General features: G+C 45.3%; 1 protein-coding gene across 3 annotated transcripts in view; it reads left to right on the forward strand.

The window, feature by feature from the left end:
• The window catches only part of ERG (ETS transcription factor ERG), a 149081-nt gene that overhangs the window by 41428 nt on the left and 85472 nt on the right, over positions 1-22181 (forward strand). For all 3 annotated transcript variants that reach the window (XM_059493843.1, XM_059493846.1, XM_059493847.1), the window contains exon 2: positions 350-437. In XM_059493843.1, coding sequence (XP_059349826.1) covers positions 399-437 — 39 coding nt within the window. In that variant the 5' untranslated portion in view covers positions 350-398. The remainder of the gene's footprint in view (positions 1-349; positions 438-22181) is intronic.

The raw sequence follows: 22181 nt of genomic DNA on the forward strand, positions 1-22181 counted from the left end.
CTGCTGGATGCTTCTAAATTGGGAAGAATGGCTTGTGGAAATCTCTGATACCTTGGGTGAATAATGGGGCTGGGCAGGGCAGAGCATGTCCCAAGTTCTTATTTTGGGAAAACTGTACATTGCAAATAAAAATAATTTTTTCCATGAAAATTTCAGGGTTGTTTTCTCCTGCATGAAATAAATCCTCAGCAGACCCTATGGAGGCAGAATTGTCTTAGAGCTTCAGCTGTGCTGAGCCTCGAGGAGGTCTGGGGAAGGAAAGATGCTTATCAGTCTATAAAAAGAGATTTCTATTGAAAATAAACATTTAAAGTGTAATGATATGCCTTTTGTTTCTCTGGTTATGCAGCTGCCTTGGGATCTGAGCTCCTGGTAAACACGTTGGCCTGGTAAAGGACATGATTCAGACTGTCCCCGATCCAGCAGCTCACATCAAGGTTAGTTTCCTGTTTATTGTGAGTCCTCAGATGTTTGGAGAGCCATAAAATTAGAGAATATGTACACATACCACAGCTTTTCTTGCATGTTTACAAATTGTGCTACTGCCCAACATGGGCTTTTTTATTCCTCAATATTTATGCGCTGTTGTCTGAGTCAGCCCTGCAGTCTTTGTTGCTGACACCTGTGTGATATGCTCTGAAGCACGTTGATATTTTAAAGATAACTTTTTCTAAAATTAACCCTCCTTGATCATCCTTTAATGTTTGGTGTGTTTGATAAAATACACCTCCTTGAGAAACCCTGGATTTCTATGTCCCTGATTCTGCTCCACGACATCCAGTGGCAAACATTAAATTCAACTGCAGAAGGAAAAGGAACATTAAGCAAAAATTCAGATCCAAACAACCATCTCTTACATAAATTCATTGCAATGTTTAAAACACCTTAAAACCTGCATTGGTGTTTCAGAAGGAAGTGTTTGTTTTTACTGTATTATGACTATTATTATTAATATTATTACTGTGGTTTTCTTATACTTCTTTATGGAAACTGTGAGACATGGCAGATGCAGCTGTTGCAGAGAACAAGGAATTTTGGGGTATTGCACGTAAGTTTCATCAGGAACTGGAGTGATAGGAAAAGTAGCAATTAATTCAGACTGAGAGAAAGAAAATTTAGGTTGGATCTAAGGGATAAATTCCTCCCTGGCAGGGTGGGCAGGGGCTGGGATGGGATTCCCAGAGCAGCTGTGGCTGCCCCTGGATCCCTGGCAGTGCCCAAGGCCAGGTTGGACACTGGGGCTGGAGCAGCCTGGGACAGTGGGAGGTGTCCCTGCCATGGCAGGGGTGGCACTGGGTGACTTTTAAGGACTCTTTCATTCTTTCTGACTGCCTTTCTGTCTGTTTTTTTTTTTTTTTTTTAAGTTATATTTTCTGCAACTTCTTTCATGGAGTTTCTCCTCAGCTGGCTGCCATCTACCAGTCAGCAGCTCTCTCTAGAAAAAGCTCCACTGTACAACTTATTTTTAACTGAAGCATAGAATAAAAATAAAATATTATTTTAAAAAACTCCCTTTTTCTGTAAAACTCAGTGAATGAAAGAATCCCTCTCTCTGTATCCCTCTGTTGTTTTTGGGTCGTGTTTAGTTACTAGGATGAGTTGCAGTAGTGGGAGAGCTCGTTCTTTCCCCCTCTCCAGGTTTTCCAGACCCAGCACTTCCACAGCCTTCTGGTCTTCACCTGTTTTTATGGAAAGAGCAGAAAAACAAATCCTCCTCCCCTCAAAAAATTGAAGTTTTGCCTCAACATGGGTTACAACCAGTAAGACTTGAAAACATTGAAGGGGATTTAATCCCTCTTCATGCTGTTTAAATGCCCACAGCAGCAGAAATAACATAAAGAATAACTCAGTTCCATGCTTTCTGCCAAATCTGGTGCCCAAAGAAGGTTTTTGTAACCACAGGAGTTAGTGGGAGAGGGCAAGGCTGGCTATGAAAGTATCTTATTACAGCAAGGGAGCTGCATAAAAATCCCTGTAATGGTGTGTTCAAGGGAATTGCAGGAGCCTGTTCTCAGCAGAGCATCACCCCAAAGTTGCTGTTTTATTGAAAAAGGGTGTGAGGAAGGCAATTACTTTAATGCTGTGTTTGGGGTAGGAAAGCTGGCCAACTCCACTTCAAATCCTTCTGATTTCTGTTTATGTCATTAGGGCCTGCTGTGGTCTAAACACATTCTTTGGAAAGCAGCCATGGATGCTCGGGTCATTTCGGCTTTAAGAGTGGACATAGCTGCATTCTTTAAAATAAAAAAGGGATTAAAGGGGTGCAGGGGATGTGGGAAAGCCTCTTTGGTGTGCTGGGCTTTTCTGTCTGCCCTGGTCACAGCTCTGGTGTGAAGGACATGGAGACAAGTCCAGAGGAGGCCACAAAGTTGATAAGAGAGACTGGAGCACCTATGGAGACCGGATGAGAGGGTTGGGATTTTTCAGGTTGGGGAAGAAAAGGTTTTGTGGAGCATTCACAGCACCCTCCAGTGTCTGAAGGGGCTACAGGGAATCTCTGGGAATCCAGAGAGGGACAATTCATCAGGAGCTGGAGTGACAGGACAAGGGGAACAGCTCCAAACTGGGCCAGAGGAGATTTGGGTGAAGATATTGGGAAAAAATCCTTCCCTGGCAGGGTGGGCAGGGGCTGGAATGGAATTCCCAGAGCAGCTGTGGCTGCCCCTGCATCCCTGGCAGTGCCCAAGGCCAGGTTGGACACTGGGGCTGAGAGCACCTGGGACAGTGGGAGGTGAACCTGCCATGGCAGGGAGTACAAAAAGATGATCTTTAAGGTTCCTTCCAACCCAAACCACTCCATGATTTCATGATTCTGTGATCTCTTATTGCTGTTGTGATGCAGAAGAGACAAACTGGGTTCATTACAATCATCCTTGATAAGGTTTTGTTTAATTGACTGTATTCTGTCACATGGTCGTGTTTCTTTACGAGCAGACACAGCCTCATCCATGCACATTTAGAGCTGGAACTTTGAAAATTCACCTTCTGGGAAGTGTCTGGATTCTTAAAGATTCGGCAGATTGCAAGATTTCAGTTTTCTGCCTGAACACGTGCAGAAAAATAATGCAAAATATACAAGAACATGTAAAGATGACTACTCAGAGATGTCTTTTTTTTTCAGAAATGGGGATTTCATGTGCACCGTGTGAGTTTTGTATGTTCTAGTTTGAAATCAGCCTTTTCTGGTACCAGAAGGAAAATGTAACAAATCTCAATGTTCCTGTGCTCCATCCCTGAATGGGATAAGAGCTTGATTCTTACCCAGGATTACCCATTCTACACCCAGGCAGATCCTGTCCAATTTTGGGAATGTTTGGAAAGCCTCAAAGTGTGTGTCCTCCTTCTGTTTGGGCAGCTTCATTCCAGAGATACTAAAGATTAAGCTTTACATTTTCCAGCTTGAATGAAGCATCTGACATTGATCTGGTGACCCTGTGGCTCCCTAATGTGTCATTTCACCTGAGTCATGACCTTGTGTTTGGTCCAAACACAAAGGAAAGAAACATTTGATGTGGACAAGAAAAAGGATGGATGTTTTTGGATTTTCATTTCCAGTTCAACAAGAGATGGGGAATTCTGACCTGATATTTTTCACACATTGAGTGCCTGTAAGAGAATTGAAATAAATAAACCTCCTTGCACTGATAAAATTGTGGCTTTGTATAGGCAAGACTGTCATTTACACACACTTTCATCTGATATTTTTGTTGTTCTGTTACCATTAAACTCCAGTTCTTGCAACCACAGTCACAGAAAAACTCCAGAATGCTGCCTGACATTTGCATATTTTGTTTTTAGGGATTTATGCTTTGTAAACACTGACCTTTAAATAAACCTTGTATTTTTTAAGGGTTAAATTCTGCTTTCAAAAGAAGTCAAATGTTTGTTTGACTTTAATTAGCTTGTGCCATCACTGTGAGGGGATTTTGTGGAACCAATTCTAAGGAAAACAAGTTACTGCTGTTCCTTTGGGCCTCACTGGGAGAGGAGAATCCAAGTCATTGTGTAGGTAAAAAAAAAGACTGTATTTATCAGTAATGATGTCTATCCTGGGATAATGGGTGTGATTTTCATTGAATTCTCCTGAATTTAGCACTTCTCTGCCTGGATTGTGGTGGCAAATCCACATTTCCACCAAGCATCCCATATTGTTGCTGGAAGTCTCACAAACCTGACTTCAGAACTCTTTTGCTGGGCAAAGAATATTGGATTTCAGATTGTGGCAGTGTTGAGATGCTGCTGGCTGTACCTAATCTGTTGTGTTATGGTTAAATCTGATTTTTTTTTAAGTGGTATTATTTGTTGAGGAGTATATTCTGGGTCTGATATAATCTGTTATTTTTCCTGGAATTGTAGAGTCTCTAAATAGGATCCAAGATTTTGTTATGCTGGGAGTTTTGGATGCACAATACAGTCTGTGCCTGAACAGGCAGGGGGACAAGAAGGGAAGCACAACAGAATAACAACAACAACTTCTTCATCTTCGTCATCTTCTTCATCTTCTTCATCTTCATCTTCTTCGTCTTCATCTTCTTCGTCTTCTTCATCTTCTTCATCTTCTTCATCATCATCATCTTCTTCTTCTCCTTCTCCTTCTCATTCTTCTTTTTACTATTCTTACCATCCTTTAGGATAAGGAGGATAAAGCCAGGCTTTTACCCCCACGTCTTTTTGGGGCTTGCCTGAGCCAGAAGCCTGGTCCTTGTGGATTCTTTGCATGGCTAAAGCACTTTCACTGCTTATGAAGTGATGTTTGGGCAGCTCAGCTGGGAGTGAGAGCATGGAAATCCAAGCCAAGGATACAAAGAGCTTGGCCCAGAGCCCCAGGTGAGGTAAACTGAGACCCAGTGCAGCCTGGGTGAGGAGGTGATCCTTGTGCAGCATGGAGTTCTGCTGGATCACAGCCTGCCACCAGGTGATAACATGCTCCTGTCCCTTCCAGAAAATGTGGAATATCTGCTCCTGACCAATGAGCCAGCCCTCCTGCAGGTATGAATGAGTGATGAATCCATGGGCAGAAGTCCTGCAGTGGCCTCTCTCTGGGAGAAGGCGCCTTTAGCCCCAGGGCATGGAGGTGAACAAGCTCCTGGACATTTCCTGGGCTGCAAACTGGGGCCTTGTCACAGACATCTTTTATGAAAAATCCTTTCCTTAGGATTTTTCCTCCTGAGAAGCTGAGAGGCCTCAGGAACAAAATGTAAACATTGATTATCTGCTGCTGTGGAATGCAACAGGTGATTGGTCCATGTTGGTTGTTTCTAATTAATGGACAATCACAGTCAGCTGGCTCAGAGAGTCTGAGCCACAAACCTTTGTTATCATTCTTTCCTATTCTATTCTTAGCTAGCCTTCTGATGGCATCCTTTCTTCTATTCTTTTACTATAGTTTTAATGTAATATATATCATAAAATAATAAATCAGCCTTCTGAAACATGGAGTCAGATCCTCGTCTCTTCCCTTATCCTAAGAAGACCCCTGTGAACACGGTCACAGGGCCTGGCAGCTCAGGGATGACTGCTGCCTGCTTCATGATGGATGTGAAAAGGTTTTAGTATCAGCAGCTCCCAAAGCTGAGCAGTTGCAGCTCCATCCCCTTCTCTTACCTCTCACTTGGACTTCATTCATTATTCTGGTGAAACTTTAAAAGCTCTTCCCATGTTTTAGTACTGACAGGGTAAAGCTGTCACAGACATCTTTTATGAAAAATCCTTTCCTGAGGATTTTTCCTCCTGAGAAGCTGAGAGGCCTCAGGAACAAAATATAAACAATGATTGTCTGCTGCTGTGGAATGCAACAGGTGCATCTGGGATTGGCCCATGTTGGATGTTTGTAATTAATAGCCAGTCACAGTGAGCTGGCTTGGACAGAGAGCCCGAGCCACAAGACTTTGTTATCATTCTTTGCTGTTCTATTCTTAGCTAGCCTTCTGAGGAAATCCTTTCTTCTGTTCTTTTAGTATAGTTTTAATATAATATACATAATAAAATAATAAATCAGCCTTCTGAAACATGGAGTCAGATCCTCATCTCTTCCCTCATCCTAAGACCCCTGTGAACATGGTCACAGGGCCTGGCAGCTCAGGGATGACTGCTGCCTGCTTCATGAGAGATGTGAAAAGATTTTAATATCAGCAGCCCCCAAAGCTGAACAGTTGTAACTCCATCCCCTTCTCTTACCTCTCACTCTGGACTTCATTCATTATTCTGGTGAAACTTTAAAAGCTCTTCCCCTGTTGTAGTATTGACAGGGTAAAGCCACAGTTTGAGTTTCACTGTTCTTCTTTCTCATTGTGCTGGATTAGAGCCCCTAAATCTTGTTTGGATGATCACCACAGCTTACTCTCAGTGTCCTCAGAAAATAAAGTTTGCCATGGATGAGTTTTTTATAAAGAGAGTTTATGTGGATGTGGGTGACACTCCTCCCTCCCCTCCCGTGCTCATTCAGAGCTCCCACACTGCCAGGATTCAGATTTGCTGTTCCATTTCCCTCCTGTGTCAGCACACATCAGTTACCTGTAATAATGCCAGAATCACTACTGGATTTGAACTCTACAGTCCCCTCCTAGGCAGAAATTGTGATTCACTTCTCAGCAGCTTAAAATTCTGGATGGTGACCAAATGATTGCCATAGAGTTCCAGTGAGTAAATTCTTCCTGCTTTTAATTTTTTTTCTTTGCTTTTGAACCTCTACCTCTTCTGTCTGCCTGAGCAAATACCTCCTTGCTAAAGGAAAAGAGAGATAATGGCTTCTGTGTGCTATAATTGATGAACTTTCAGCAATTCGGAGCAAATCCAAGATTGCTGCCAACAACCAGATGGAAAACAGTGTTAATGACATGTTCAAAGAAAAGTATGTTATTTTGATAGGGATGGTCTAGAGACTTTAATCTCTATTGTTATAGGGACTAATGGCATGGATAATTCCTTAAGTGGGGCCATTTTTAAACAAAAATTATCTTCTTCATAAGCAGGAAAGAGCAAACTAAAGAGTACCAAATACATTTCCAGAGCTCTGGCTGATAGATGTGCTTTACACAAACCCTTTGTTACATGGAGTCAGACGTGTTTAAATCTCATTTCTGCAGTCTGCCAGACACTTAAAAGTCTGGACATTTCCACTGGTGGTGGGTAGAGATCATAAAATGGATGGTTTTGGAAGGCAGAGCCAGGGTGGAAAGCTGAGGGTGGGGAGAAGCTACGAGGAGAAGTTGGGAAAGATGGACAACGCAATCTGGAATAGGAACCAAACCAGTTCTGCTTTGGGGACACTGAGAAAGAAGATCCTCCTGTTCCTATTGCTCTGCTCTGGAGTGGCACTGAGGGCTCCCAAATCTCAGCCTGTAAAGGTCTCTCAAGCCCACTGCCAAAATATTTGTCCCCTCTTCCTTAGGTCCTGCCCACCCTGGCATGTGGGGCCAGCAAATCCAAAATTCTCCAAGGGCATCAAACATTTCAAGCCAAGCTCAGCTGGTCTGTGTCTGCACAACCTCATTTATTCTGGGCATGTAACTGAGGTTGTTGCCTCTGAATCTGTCAGATTTGGGTTATCAAATCTGGAAGCTGTTCCTGATACTACAATGAATGAAAACCTGGTTTCTTAGAAGGAATAAAATAATTATTCCATAGCAGTTTCTGAAAACCCAGTGAGCGCAAATGTCCAGTGCTGTGTTGTGCCTCCAAGGCTGTCATTTTTGTGTGTGGCTTCACTGAGATCACTGAAGGGAAGGGGTGCAAGGAAGTCTGACTCTGGAGCAGCCTTGGGACTCTCTAAAGGACTGTGTCCTTCTTCCTTGAAAACTGGTACAGAAACCACCTGCCCTGGACTATCCTCACACAGATCTGCAGAGCAAATGCTGAAGATGTGTGGGGATTATCTCTGAGCAAGTCAGACATTACTTACTTACTTACAGAGATTACAGACTTACTGTATGTTTAATATACACTGCATTTGGATTTGCCTTCATCTGGCCACAAATATCCCAAGCAAGGGGTCGTTTTTCACCTTTCCTGAGGGATGATTCCCCATGGCTTGTTGTTGTGAAGCATTTCCTCATACTCAGCTACTCAGTAGGGATTCAAACTCCTTAATTTCACACTGACTTTGCTCCTCCTCACCTTCCTAAAAAGGGAGATTTATAGGGGGAGCTGAGGGGAGGTTGCCAAGCACATCAGTTCTGCTCAGGTCCATTTTGGGTGGTGGGGATCAGGCAGCTTCACCCCTCAGCTCTGCATCCAGCCCTCCTTTCAGCTGTCCTGCTTGTTTGGTCACAGATGGAGTCATAAATGGCCACTTTGTTACACTCCTGGTAATGCCTTGTAGGGCTGAAAGGCATTTTCCAGGAGCTGCTGCTCCAGCAGCCCAGACAGGGATAAATGATTCTCTTGGACTTGGTGATGTGCTTCATCTGTTCCAAAATTCTTTTCTTCCCTCTCTCACTCTCCCTGCTCCTCCTCTCTCTCTTCCCTCCCTTTTTAGAAAATCTCATGTTTCAACTTGTTCTAAGCCCCATCCTCTTTAAATCTGAATTTTTACTTGGTTATTTCCTACCCTTGTTCTTATCTCCTCAAGACTCTTTTGGATTATTTCCCCAATCCTGTTGGTGTCCCATAGTTGACTTTGGGGTGCATTATCTCTGGCTGATGTGTTGTTTTATCCCTTTCTTTTGATTGTTAATACAGACATTACCTCATAAACAGTTATGGGCATTTGATTAGATACCTTTCACCAACTTGCTATTTTATCATTTGCCATAAGTCTTTCCCTCTTGTTCTGTAGGATATTTTCAGACTCCCAGTGTTCTTTCCCAAGAAAATTCAAATTCTTGTTGTGGAAAATCTTCCTTGGCTCAGATCAGTAGGGAATATTTGGATATTTTTGCATACATGTTTAATTAGAAAGAGAATATGTGCAATATGTGTTTTCCTGGTGCAATTTCGTTTATTTATCAAAAAAGTATATATTTTCCTCACCTAGAAGAGCAGGAAGTGTAACTGCTGTGCCCCTAAAATCCCATGTCTGTGTGACCAGTGAGTTCAGTTCTCCAGAGGTTCTACAGTGCTTTCTTCACTAACATGTCCTCCTCAGAAATTCAGCTTTTTTCTGCCTAACAACCTATAAACCCCCAATGTTGCCCTGCAGACTTACAGCAATATTTAAATTCAAATAATATGGGTGACTTTTACTGTGAGATATAAAATCCCAGGATGTTTTGGGTTGGAAAGGACCTTTAAAATTATCCAGTTCCACCTCTTTCCATGGGCAGGGGCACCTTCCACTGCCCCAGGCTGCTCCAAGCCCCAGTGTCCAGCCTGGCCTTGGGCACTGCCAGGGATCCAGGGGCAGCCACAGCTGCTCTGGCCCTGCCCACCCTCACAGGAAATATTTTTTTCCTAATATGCCATCTAACCCTACTCTTCTACATCTCTAGGCCCATGCTTCTGTTGCCTTCAGTGTTTTGGTTTTTTTTTTTTTTTTGTTTGTTTGTTTTTTTTTTTTTTTTTTTTTTTTTTTCGTGACATGGAAGGGATCAATTGTTTCTGCTGCTGAGGCTTAAAAGAGTGTTTGGCATGTGTGTTGTATATTCCATATCATCTGTGATTGCCTTGGATCAAAGAGATAAACTTGCTGGCAGTCATTATCACCTCCTGGAACAGCAGTAAATGTTTGCTAGGACACTGTAACCTGCTCTATTGCAAATTCAAATTACACTGGGAAGGAGGGAGGTAAATCTGAGGTGTGCTGTAAGCCTTCCAGGGTGGGCTGACACAGGTTTCTCTCTTGGTCACATAGAGAGATTTTCCAAGATCCCAGAAAGCTGGCATGTCAAGACTGTGAATAATAGGGCAGAAATCCTGGCACAGGATACCCAGAGAAGCTGTGGCTGCCCAATTCTTGGAAATATTCAAGGCCTGGAGCAACTGGGATAGTGAAAAGTGTCCCTGCCCATGGTTGGAACTGGATGGGCTTCAAGATCCTTCCTTCCCAAATAATTAAATTACTTTCAGCAGTATCTGAGGTCCCTTTTTAAAGGAAGGGGAGACATTTTTAAAGGAAGGGTAAATTTTCCTTGGGAAGCAACTTTGTCCTTCCCCTCTTTCCATAGGTACTTGGTGAAGTTACAGTGAGCACAGGGGTATTTGTGTTAAGCTTTTTGTTAGATGGAGAGTTCAGCCTGGAGAGGAGCCTCAGCTGAGAGGAGCCTCAGCCCTGAGTGTCCCTGTCCCTGTGTCTGTCCCTGTGTCTGACCCTGTGTCTGTCGCTGGCTGTCCCTGTCTCTGTCCCTGTGTCTGTCCCTGTGTCTGTCCCTGTGTCTGTCCCTGTCTCTGTCCCTGTCTGTCCCTGTGTGCAGAGCTCAGAGCAGGCCCAGGCTCTGCTCCAGGCCCAGCAATGGCCCCAGAGCCACGGGCAGGGCCTGAGCCCAGCAATTCCCCTCACAGGAGGCACAACTTCTGCCCTGGGCAGTGCCCAGCCCTGAGCAGAGCCCAGAGGGGCCCTGGGGGCTCCTCCCTGGGGACATTCCAGAGCCACCTGGACCCAGCCCTGTGCCCTGTGCTCTGGGATGGCCCTGCTGGAGCAGGGAGGTGGCACCAGGTGACAACAGAGCTTCCCTGCCCAACAGTTGCACTAAAAAGCCCTCAAAATGACTTCAGAATGAACAAAAATTGTTTAAAAAACCCCAAAAATTGTTTAAAACCCCAAGTGGAGCCCAGCTGAGTTAAGGGGAGCCACTGCCTCCTAAGTTGAAACTTCAGAAAATCTCTCCAGTTCCCCCAGAGCTGTCCCAGAGCTGCAGGCAGCCAGCTCCCAGCACCTCAGCCATGGCAGAGATGTTATTAACTGAGACAGAGGAAAATATACTTTCAGTTATTACATGCTAATAAAGCACAAACTAAACAAATTTGGGCAACAGGAGCAATTATGCCATTAAAGATTTAACTGCAAGATTGATTTTTAAATGACTAATAATCTAAACCAAAGTGTGCACACACACAAAGAGGAGGGGGGAGGAAGGGAGAGAGGGAGGGAGAGGAAGGTAATTTTACCAATTGAATCTAATCAGGGCCTCAGTTCAAATGCGGGGCTATAAATGTCAAAATACGTAAGATCTGATGCAAGAGCAGAAGTGGAACCAGGATGGATGAGCTTTCCTCACTTGACCAGATTCTTCTGGCTGGGAGGAAGTTAAACACATGGGGTGGGGAAATTTGGGGAGCTGGGTTATCTCCAGAGCTCCCTTTGGATGCTGGTCTGTGTTCCTTTTGGAATGGGCAGGGAGCAGAGAACTGAGGCACAAACTGTGGGCTCAGCTCAGGTTTGCCTGAGCCCTTCCACATTCTGCTGGATCACTCCTGAACTGGGAGGGAATGGAAAAATTCCCATCTTCACCTGAAAAAGACCCTGTTTTCTGTTCCTGGGCTGCAGCAGAAGGTGGGTTTGAAGATCAGGGTGGGACACTTTCACAGATCCAGGGTTGTATTTGTTTTTCAGAGTTTATGGCAGAGCTGCTCCCTTTGAAAAAGTATAAATCTTAATCAAATAAAACTGATGTGCTGCCATATTTACCCAGTCTCACTGGTTGTCCTACATCATGTTTTAGCATATAAGTTACATGACAGAGTTATCCAGGGGTTGCCAGCTGACACAGAAACAAACCCTCATGTTAAATTGCCTGCAGATGTCCTCTTCCAACTCCTGTAAGGAACTTCTACCAGTTCTCTCTCCCCCCACCCCCCCCCCCTTTTTTTTTTTTTTGTTAAATAAAAGCAGCAGAAGAGGGGGAAAACAATCTCAGTTGAATCTCTGTGCTGGTGCCTCTGTTTGCAGGACAGGAAGCCTTTAGAAGACAATGCAATTTATAGGCAGGCACAACAAAAATCCCTGTAAGGATTTCCATGAGCCTTAGTGGACCAAAGGAGCCGTGGCTCTTTTGAAGGCTGGAGCTGAGTGAATAATGCCAAGTCTAAGGCTGCCAAGGTGGGCTTCTCAGAAGATTCAAACCTGAGGAGGTGAGAAGATCTTTATGTTCTGTTGGCTGTAATTTATCTGATACTAGAATTTATGGTTAGAGTTTCACCCAGGCATGCCTTTTGTTTGGGTATTAATCTAAAGAAATCAGGGTTTTATCTGATGGATTTAAATTCTTGCTCCGTTTGGCAGAAATCCCCACGTATGGTTGTGACATTCTTGAAAACATTCAGTGTTTTCATTTGCATAATTAGGAATCTTTGTTTTGTTTTCATTGTATGAATTTAGTGGAGTTGGTGAACTTTTTGCCTGGCTGTCTCCCTTGGTCGGGGAAATCACAGAATGTTGTTTCTTTTCCCTGGCTGGAGGAGTATGGGCTATTTATGCTTAGTTTTAAAATAGACTTTTCTGTGAGTGCTTGCACCACTCTTTGGGATATTTCTGGAGGATCAGCCTGGCCAAAAGCAATTGTGAAAGGTTAGTGGAGAGCAGAGCTCCCATTTAAACACCTACGTGGAGGAGCAGCCCTTCAAAAGCTGGGAGTGCCAAACAACTCTCACTTGGAACAATGGGAGCTGCTGAGTGCCGACAGCTTCTGAAAATCTGGCCTCACGTGGCTTCAAAAGGAGATTAATTAGCAAGTCCAGCAATTTTTTATTTTATTTTTCTAGTCTTGCTTAATTCTGCATGGTGAATGTTGCATTTGAAGTGTGCTCAGCAGTGGCAGGTGGTGGGAAGGTGGAGTTCCAGGTGGGTTGGGAGGCAGGCAGGGAGCTGGGCAGGTGTTTACAGAGTTTTTTTCAGGAGAATTTTGGCCAGGAGCGTTGAACTTTGCTGGGCAGGTAGAAGGAAAGCCCTGGGGAGCTCCCTCTGTAACAACCCCACATGGATTGTTTTTTTTTTTTTGTAGTTTTCCCGTTTGTCTTAAACTGCTTCGGAAGTGAAATAAATGAAACCAGAAAAGGTCTCTCTGGCATTACTGAAATAGGGATGTCCAGATGGGAAATTACAGTAATATCACTTGTGCATTCAGACTTCACGTCCTGTGCAACTTCCATGTGTGGGCAAAGGAGATAAATTTGCTCTCTGGAGCTACACGTGCGCTTCTCTCTTTTGATTAAGCCTGAAACACATTTCTCTTCCCTTTCTGTGATCATGAAGTGAGGTCTGCAGGAAAAATAGGATTAGAAATTAATGTTTTGGGGGCTATATTTCCAAACTAAGTTATCCTTGTGGCTTTCTGTAATGTCTTTTTTTTTAAATTCTATTTATCAAAAATCACCAGCTATTTTTTTCATTAATACAGACCAAGAGCAGTAATAGTTTGCTAAAACGAAGGAGGATTACTTCTGAAAATCAAATAATGAGTTGTGGTTATTGTTGCTTTTCAAACATGGCAAGCAGGTTGGCGACCAATATGTTTGCAAACGACCTAAGTCTTCCCTTCCAGTGGTAATCCTTATTCTTTTGAAAAGCTAATAAAAGTGGTGTATGAAAGAAATTCCTGGGGCACTGCAGAACTCACCCTCCTAGGGAGAGAGCCAGATGTGCTGGTTAATAACCTTGCAGGCATTCAAAGCCAGGGCAGTAACTTGGTATCACCTAAGCCAGACGTTGTGTGTTGGTGCAAGGCAATATCACATCCTGGTCACATTCGCAGCAGAGAGCTGCAAGACATGTGGAGCCTTATTAAAGGAAGGGTGAAAAAAAAAATAAAAATGAGGGAAAGAAAAGAAGGGGACAGACAGAAGGAGAGGGAGACAATGTGTCTGTCCTGAGAAGCAGCAAAGGAGCAAACACACTGCTCCACATGTGCGTTAGTCTGTCAGCCTGGATTCTGCTCTCCAGATGTTGGGGTGGATCCTATGGCAGGATTGTGGAGGAAAAAAGGATTTAAAAAGAAATCACATTTCAGGGGTGAAATGAACCTCTCCAGGTTTTGCAAAATGCAGCCTCTCTGTGTGATTTTTCAGAATGCTTTAGCGAAAAAACAAATTTTAGATTTAATGGTTTTTACAGGCTTGCTTGGCAGCGCCTCCTCCAAACATAAATGTTTGTGTGTGAAACTTGTCAGTGGCTTTTAGAACCAACATGCCTCAGAGTAAAAAGCACATTAAAGTTGTTCTCATACCGGTCCTACTGAACTGAAAATTGTTTGTGGCGGGGGTCCCAAAATCTGATGGATCTTTCTCAATGCTCAATCTCTCCGAATCCAACCCTCTGAGAGCTTTGGCCATCACATCAAAACGGTGCTTGTGCATAACAAAAACATCTATATTTGCAGTGGCAATCAGAATACATCAGCGTCAAGTCAAGATTTTTTTTTTAAAAAATGCCAAATTTGCTTTCCCAGGCGCGGCAGAAAAATAAATCACTTATGGCATTTATGGTATATTTGTAACCCGAAACTGGTGGCTTCGTGTTACCGGGCACGACGTGTGCGGCACATAAACAAATGCTGCACACAAAAAAAGACAAGTCCCAGCTTTGTCTGCCTGACACTTCACCTCTGTGACCAGCATCCCACAACCAGGGCCACATGTGCCTTTCTGCTGAGCTCGTGTTTGGGTTGAGCCAGGCTCAACCCTGGGCTGGTACTCATGGCAGGACTGGGGTGTTCCATGGGACACCGGGGGTGAGGTTTGTGCCTGGCCAGCCATGGCCATTGTGAAGGCAAAGGGGGAATATCTGTGGTTTATGTGAACGCATTAAACAATGTGATTGTTCTTGCCTGAAGATCTTTCAAGAGGCCCGGGAATGCAACACTGATGTGAAAAGATGGTGATACACAAATATTACCAAATTTCACGTTCATGACTGATCTGGAGTCACTGCTTTCAGCTGTTGCACATGAAAACTCCAATCATGGATTTGCAATCACGTTGCAAATAGAAATGAGGCAATTTTATGTCAATATTAGGACAGAGCACTCTGGAAGCAGTCTGGATGTTTTCATACATATAATCATGGCTTCAGTAAAATTGTACATTTACAGAGACAGCTGGTGTGTCTTTTCCTGAGTTGGAATAGGATCAGCTGAGTAGGGCTTGTGAGAAATCTCAGTTTGTAGTTTTGGTAAAGGCCAGAATCACAGATAGAGATTTCTTAGTGGTATTTTGCTGTTGGATACAGTCTTGACTCTGCTGGAAATCCCAAAAATGAGAGGACTCTACAGACCTTTCTTGCATCCACCACACAAAGTGCATGGGAAGGTGCAGCACCATTTAACCAGGGCAAAAAATAATCTTTTTCCTTCTTGATACAGCCAGGTGGCATCTCCAAGTGTGCCCCACACACCTCAGACAGGGTGAGAGCCGCTGGGGCTCTGTGGGTGAGAGCTTTGCAGGCTGAGCTTTCCATCCTCACACGCTGGAGTTTGTCAGAGGGAGAGCCTTGGAGCTGGCCGGGTGTGATTCATCCCTCCCGGCAAGGCCTCTGAGGCAATCTGACATTATTGGGACTGATATCATTAATTAATGAGGGCTGGATGTTATTCTTAGACACTGGATTGAGGATTGGGTAGGGAAGCCTATGAAAGGGCTCTTTGATTGAGGAAAATTCCTATGGCGCTGTCAAATTTGCTAACAAAATTAAATCATCTGCCAACTTTCCAAGTCGAGGAGCACATCCTTTCTGAAATCTTGACTGAGTCTCCTCAGTGCCTTCTTGGGATCAAGGGATTTTTGGATTTATATTCATGTCAAATGAAAATGATAGATGGCCTCCAAAACCCAGAGTATTAAATCTACCAGGCAGGCTTTGGAGAAAGCATTTCTGTTGGTTTGGAGAAAGCATTTCTGTTGGTTGTAGCACAGATTTGATCCTCTCCCACATTTGTTTTTGGCTGTGCTTGGTTTAAAGTGCTCAAGGTAGAAAGGAACGAAATCCCAGAGTTTTTGGGGAGCCTGGGAGTTGGTCACTGCGACCTGCATCCCCCTCACCATGGCATGTGCTTATACAGCTCAAACAAACCCCAAATTTAATGGGGTTTTTGTTTGGAATCAAAAAACATGCTCCAAAGTAAATGTAGGGAGCAGCTCTCCTTACTCCCAGCACTCCCTTCTTCAGGGCTGGTGCTGCTCTTCTTCTTCCCAGTGCTTTTCCTGCTTCTTTTCCTGACTGGCTGCTCCCTGAATGGACTCTGCAGGTGTCCAGAATGAGCCCAGCCTTTGCAGGCCCCTGGCAGCAGATTTATAAATAAAATGCTGTCATTTCAGCCCAGCCCCGGCAGGGCTGGGAGCGCAGGAAGCGCCGTGCACACGTGGGGCGGTCACACATGGATCCCATTGCAGCCCTAATAACGCCAGGATGGGGGGAGAGGGCTGAGGGGCTGCTGCCAGGTCAGCTCCCTCCCTGGTTCATCTGTCTCCAGGCTGCTTCGTGTCAGCAGAGGTGTCCAGGCATGGGTAGCTCCTCAGTTTGGTCTTATTGCCACAGTTTTGGAGTAAGGAAGTGGCAGATGTGGCCAGCAGCACTGAGCCTGCTCTTTGGGGTGAGTTAAGGTTGAGTGAAGGCTGAGTAGGGATTGGGAAGGTTGAATAGGCTTTTAGGATGATACCACCTGAGTGATGGTGATTGTGTCACCAAGAGTCCTTCTAGAACATGGTTTGGACCTCAGGGTGCTGCTGACAGGGGCTGGACATAAGCCCAGGGGTGCCCAGGGGGGCAAGAGGCCCCTGGCAGCTGGGCTGGATGGGGAATTGTGTGTGCAGCAGGAGCAGGGCAGGGATTGTCCCTCTGTGCTGGCTCTGAGAGGCCCCTCCAGGGCTGGGCCCAGTTCTGCTCCTGCAGGAGAGCCCTGGAGGGGCTGGAGCGTGTCCAGGGCAGGGAACGGAGCTGGGCAGGGGCTGGAGCCCCAGCAGGGGCTGAGGGAGCTGGAAGGGGCTGAGGCTGGAGCAAAGGAGGCTCAGGGGCCCTCGTGGCTCTGCACAAGTCCCTGCCAGGAGGGCACAGCCGGGGGGGTCGGGCTCTGCTCCAGGGAACAGGGACAGGAGCAGAGGGAGCGGCCTCAGGCTGGGCCAGGGCAGGCTCAGCTGGGACAGCAGCAGCAATTTGCCTATGGAAAGGGAGCTCAGGCCTTGGCAGGGCCTGCCCAGGGAGCTTTGGAGACCCAAGGAACACCTAGACATGGCACCCAGAGCTCTATTTGCCAAGGTGGGGATGGTAACAGGTTGGGCTTGATGATTTTGGAGGTGTTTCCCACCATGGATGATTCTGTGATTCCATTATTCTGCACTGTGGATCAGGTTTGTCTCTCAGCTGTAGCACATCGTCCTCAGCCTCTGGGATACGTGTGCCTGCACCCACACAGCTGGGAGCAGAGCAGCAGCCACCTCAGCTGAATAAAGCATGAGAATGTTTACTACTTGGGAGAAAAAACAAATCTGTTACGAATTGTGCTAATTATACAGAGCCTGACGTGGTACTGTACATTCGGCAGCAGAAAGACCCAAGTTGTTTGGATCCCCCATTTGGTTTGGTGTGGCTCACATCCATGAACCAGGCTCTAATCTCCAATTCTGGCTGCTAGAGGGAGGAGTTTTTTTAGGGATGTGTGTGTGACTTTTCTTTAGATATCTGCTCTAGAGGCGCCCTTCAAGCATTTTGCTTCTGTTGCCAGGATCAACAGACGAGGTGCTGGAACACACTGATAAATTAAATAGCAACAAGTTACCCAGACCTAATGGTATTAATCCAGGAGTTTTGAAAGGCCTGAAGAATGAAGTGCCTGAGCTGCTCACAACACAAATGTATGGACTCAGGGGAAGTGGGGAACTTAAGAGTGACAGTCTTTGTACTTACTTCTAAAAACAAACATGAGAGCAGAGCTGGGAAGCACCTCCAAGCCTTACTGCAGGGCAAAAACAACACCTAACCAGTCGGAATAATAAACAATGGCAAAGTTATAAATACACCTCCTCCATCAGCCATGTGAAGTGGGATGTATTTTCTAAAGGAAAATTGGAAGTCTTTGTTGTAGCACAGTTTTTAGGTCGCACACAAAAAAATGCAGATTTGAAAGAACGGGTTTATTTTTTAAAAAAATCAGCTCAAAAAACCTTCTTGTCGAAAGAAAAAGTGACATTTGGTCAGCCATTTAAAATGGATAGGAAAGAAACAATGAAAAATAACAAGGAAAAACCATGAAAAAAATTAGTAAAAAATAATTTTTCAGACTGGCACTCAAGATCAGTAGCAGGGTGTCTCAAATCACATCCTAAATCAGGTGTTGTTTAATCCATTTGGTAATAAGCTGGAAAACAGGAAGCTAGACCCCAATCAGATTGGAGATTATATCCATAGTTGTGTATTTTTTAGATTATTCAGGAGAAACTGAAGGAAACACAGAATGTTTCACCAAGCCAAGCAGAAAGCGCCATGCTCTGACAAATCCATCTGAGAAAGTAATGTCAAAAAAATGTGTGCCATTGAATAACTATCATTGCAATTAAAAATCACTGGAAAGCATTTTTGAGACACTGCATTAATCTTCTCCCATGCTGAAAAGTGATCTCTGGCTCTCTGCTTATCAGGTTCTAATTTATAGTGAAATATGAACCTGCATCCTATGACAACCATTTCTCTTTGATAACCTTCTTAAAAGTTTTTCTGCACAAAGTCCTAAGCTTGTGGTACACTTGTATTCTGTCTGGGCCAGGCAGTGATCCATGTGGTGCAGTGGCTGACAAATGGCAGGGATGGTAATTAATACCATAATCAGCTTTTGGAGCTGTTGTGATGGAGTAAAAATGCTTGAGGGGGTTTGATTTGTATTAGAATCACACAGAATGGGTAAAGGGACCACAGAGGGTCCCTGGTGCCACCTCCCCGCTCCAGCAGGGCCATCCTCGAGCACAGGGCACAGGGCTGGGTCCAGGTGGCTCTGGAATGTCCCCAGGGAGGAGCCCCCAGAGCCCCTCTGGGCTCTGCTCAGGGCTGGGCACTGCCCAGGGCAGAAGTTGTGCCTCCTGTGAGGGGAATTGCTGGGCTCAGGCCCTGCCCGTGGCTCTGGGGCCATTGCTGGGCCTGGAGCAGAGCCTGGGCCTGCTCTGAGCTCTGCACACAGGGACAGACACAGGGACAGACACAAGGACAGCCAGGGACAGACACAGGGACAGCCACAGGGACTGACAGGGACAGACACAGGGACAGCCAGGGTCAGACACAGGGACAGACACAGGGACAGACACAGGGACACCCAGAGCTGAGGGCCCCTCTCAGGTGGGGCTCCTCTCCAGGCTGAGCAGATTCCAGAAAGAAATAAATGAAATACAAAAACAAAACACAGAAGAGTAGGTGGTCAGTGATGCATTTGAGATCCATTTTGTAAGTCTCTCCTGGCCAAGGAAATGTCACTTGTTCAGTGGCTGTGACAACAAAAGTCTCTGGCCCTACCATCAAGTGGTGTCCTTGGAAAAATGCTTAGAGGGAGCCTCAGGGTTAGCTGTGGCCTCTGCAAGTTGTTGTGTTAGGCAGTGAAATTTCTACTCAGGTTCCATGCCTGCATTTGTTTGTGGAGTGGGCACTGGGAAGGGGCTGATGATGCCTCTGGCCTGGGAGATCAGTGTGGAGCAGGAGGGATCAGTGTGAGCATCATTTCCATCACATCGGTGCCTTCAGGCACAGCCTCAGACATTCGCTGCAGGGTGACAGAATGGTTCCTGTCCCTCAAGGAAGGCTTTTCCTTTCTATAGCAGACTGCCAAGGCATGGCTGTCACCTGAGGTGTGCACAACACCTTGTTTTCTGGGGCCTGGCCTAAACCCACCACTAAATAAACTCACTTGTCTGCTGAGCTGGATTTAACCTGGTGATGTGAATGCCCCAATTCCTGTTTTCAGCTTCCTCAGCTCTCAGATAAATCAGCACTTGGGGAGATGCACAAAGCAGTGGCCACATGCTTCATTCAGAGTTTCCGTCAGTACCAGGTGGAGCAGAGGGAGCCAAGTTGATTTCTCACTTATGTCAGTGAGATCCCAGGGTGCTGTGAGTTCATCCAGATCAGGAGCTGCACTGCCTGCCCAGGGCTATGTGTTTTGTAGGATTTTTTTGTGTTTTCTGCCGTCCCATCTCTGATTTTTACTGCCTCCTGATGTCCTGCAGATGAGTTCCTGCTCTGAATTCTATGCCATGACTGTCACAGAATCCCAAATTACTTGAGGTTGGATGGGATCTCTGGAGATCATCTGATGCCTTGGGAAGGCTGCCCTAGAGCAGAGGCTGGACAGAGCTAAAGAATAAAACAGGGATTTATGAAAAGGCTTCAATAGATCCACCTTGGGCAGCACAACCAAAAATGGCCCCAAAATGCACGGCCAGGCACGGGCTCTGTCCCTGGGATCAGTTCTGCTCCATTTGCACCTTGCAGTTCATTGTCCCATTGCAGCTTTAGCCCAGGCAGTCCCACCCTGCTTGTTTTTCTCTCTCCAGCCCACGGTGTTTGTGCTCCTGGGCTGAGATTTGGGTCATTTGTCCTTTAGTACTGGAAAGGGACTTTATGTCTTTAGGATCAAGATCCATCTCCCCTAACTCTGAGAGTCTAAACCTGTCCTGAGAGCTTATGGAAATATTGGTATATCCTGAGACTATTTAATCCCATATTAAAATAGATTTCATAGGAGCCTAGGCAATAATTTTAATCTAGATGTTGAATTTTTGGGCAGCTAAGGTAAAGATAATATCTCTAAAGGATTTGCATACATTGCTGTTTCTTGATTCTCTAGTGGAAAGAGGCATTCACACCCTTGAAGAGTTCCCTTAAAATAAAATCTGTATGGCAACTTTATGACCATGGGTCAGATGGAATAAAAGTTCTACCAAATATGTTTCAAGCACCCAGTTAAAGGTGTCAGAGGTACAGGGATTAGCAATTTGGATTTACAAATTACTACTTTTTTAAAAAAAAGTTTTCTGTGTGAGATAGGAGGGGAAAAGTCTCTCATGGGACTGTGATTTTTAAAAGTTTCATAATTCCCTTCTGTTTGTTAATTTTCCTTTCACCAGTACTTGCAGAATTACATATAATTTTAAAAATATATTTAATCCTGTCTCTTTAGGAGCTCAGTGAAATGTTTTGTTTTAACACTTTGTGTCTACTTAGATTTTCCTAAAAATTAAATAATTTTATCTTTATTTTTTTCTTTGTGGCAGAAAATATCCTTTAAAATTGGTCCAGGTGCACAGCCCTCCAACCAAGGCTGATGGTATCATTCCTAGCTAGGATCCCTGTGCCTCTGGCAGGTTTTAGCTTTTCCTGTCAAGGAGGTTCTTTATTCCTGGCCATTTGCACCATATGGTGAGGAGCTGCAGCTTTTATCTGAAGCAATCCCTGAGTGCTTTTCAGACAATTTTTATAGGAGTCCCTTCACTGCTGGCTGAAGCAGAGCCAGTGCTGGGGGAAGATGTGGCAACCACTCAGAGGAAATGGTTGCCATGTCCCTGCAGCCTCTGGGAAAGTCTGCAGCACTTCTGGAAAATGGGACCACTTTGCAGATTGTTGGTAATTGTGATGGTTGGTCACAGGAGGCCAGGCCCTCAGTGTGAGTAAACAAGGTATGAACAAACTGCAGCCTGGGCAGGCTCCTCACCCTTCCCTCTCCAGGATAAGGGGAAGACAAAACAAATTTGATTTTGGCTTATCAGGGGGATGTAACAACCCAGGTGGTCTCTGTTCCATAGAAATAAGGAATATTCTGAGTTGGAATGACCCATAGGGATCATCCAGTGCCACTCCTGGCCCTGCCCAGACCCCCAAAATCCCACCCTGGGCATCCCTGTCCAAAGGCTTCTGGAGCTCTGGCAGCCTCAGGGCTCTGCCCATTCCCTGGGCAGCCTGGGCAGTGCCAGCACCCTCTGGGGAAGAACCTGTCCCTAAAATTCAACCTAAATCCCTCCAGCCCAGCTCCAGCCCTCCCTGGGTGCTGTCCCTGTCCCAGAGATTGGAGCTGTCCCTTGGGAGGAACTGCAGACCCTTGAGTTCTGCCCTCAGTGTCTCTGCTCCAGCTGGGCAGACCCTCAGCCTCTCTCCTCAGCCTCAGTTGTTGATTTTCAACAACTCGGTGCCCTCAGCCTCTCTCCTCTCCTCAGCTGTTGAGTTTCAGCCAGACACACATCTCCTGCTCCATCTTGAGGTCTCCCTCTGCTTCAGTCACCTGTGCAGTGAGGAGATGGCATCTGGCCAGCAAAGGAGGCAGAAGTATTTTCCCACTTCATGCATC

This window comes from Ammospiza nelsoni, chromosome 2 (genome assembly GCF_027579445.1).
Source record: "Ammospiza nelsoni isolate bAmmNel1 chromosome 2, bAmmNel1.pri, whole genome shotgun sequence".
NCBI lineage: Eukaryota > Metazoa > Chordata > Aves > Passeriformes > Passerellidae > Ammospiza > Ammospiza nelsoni.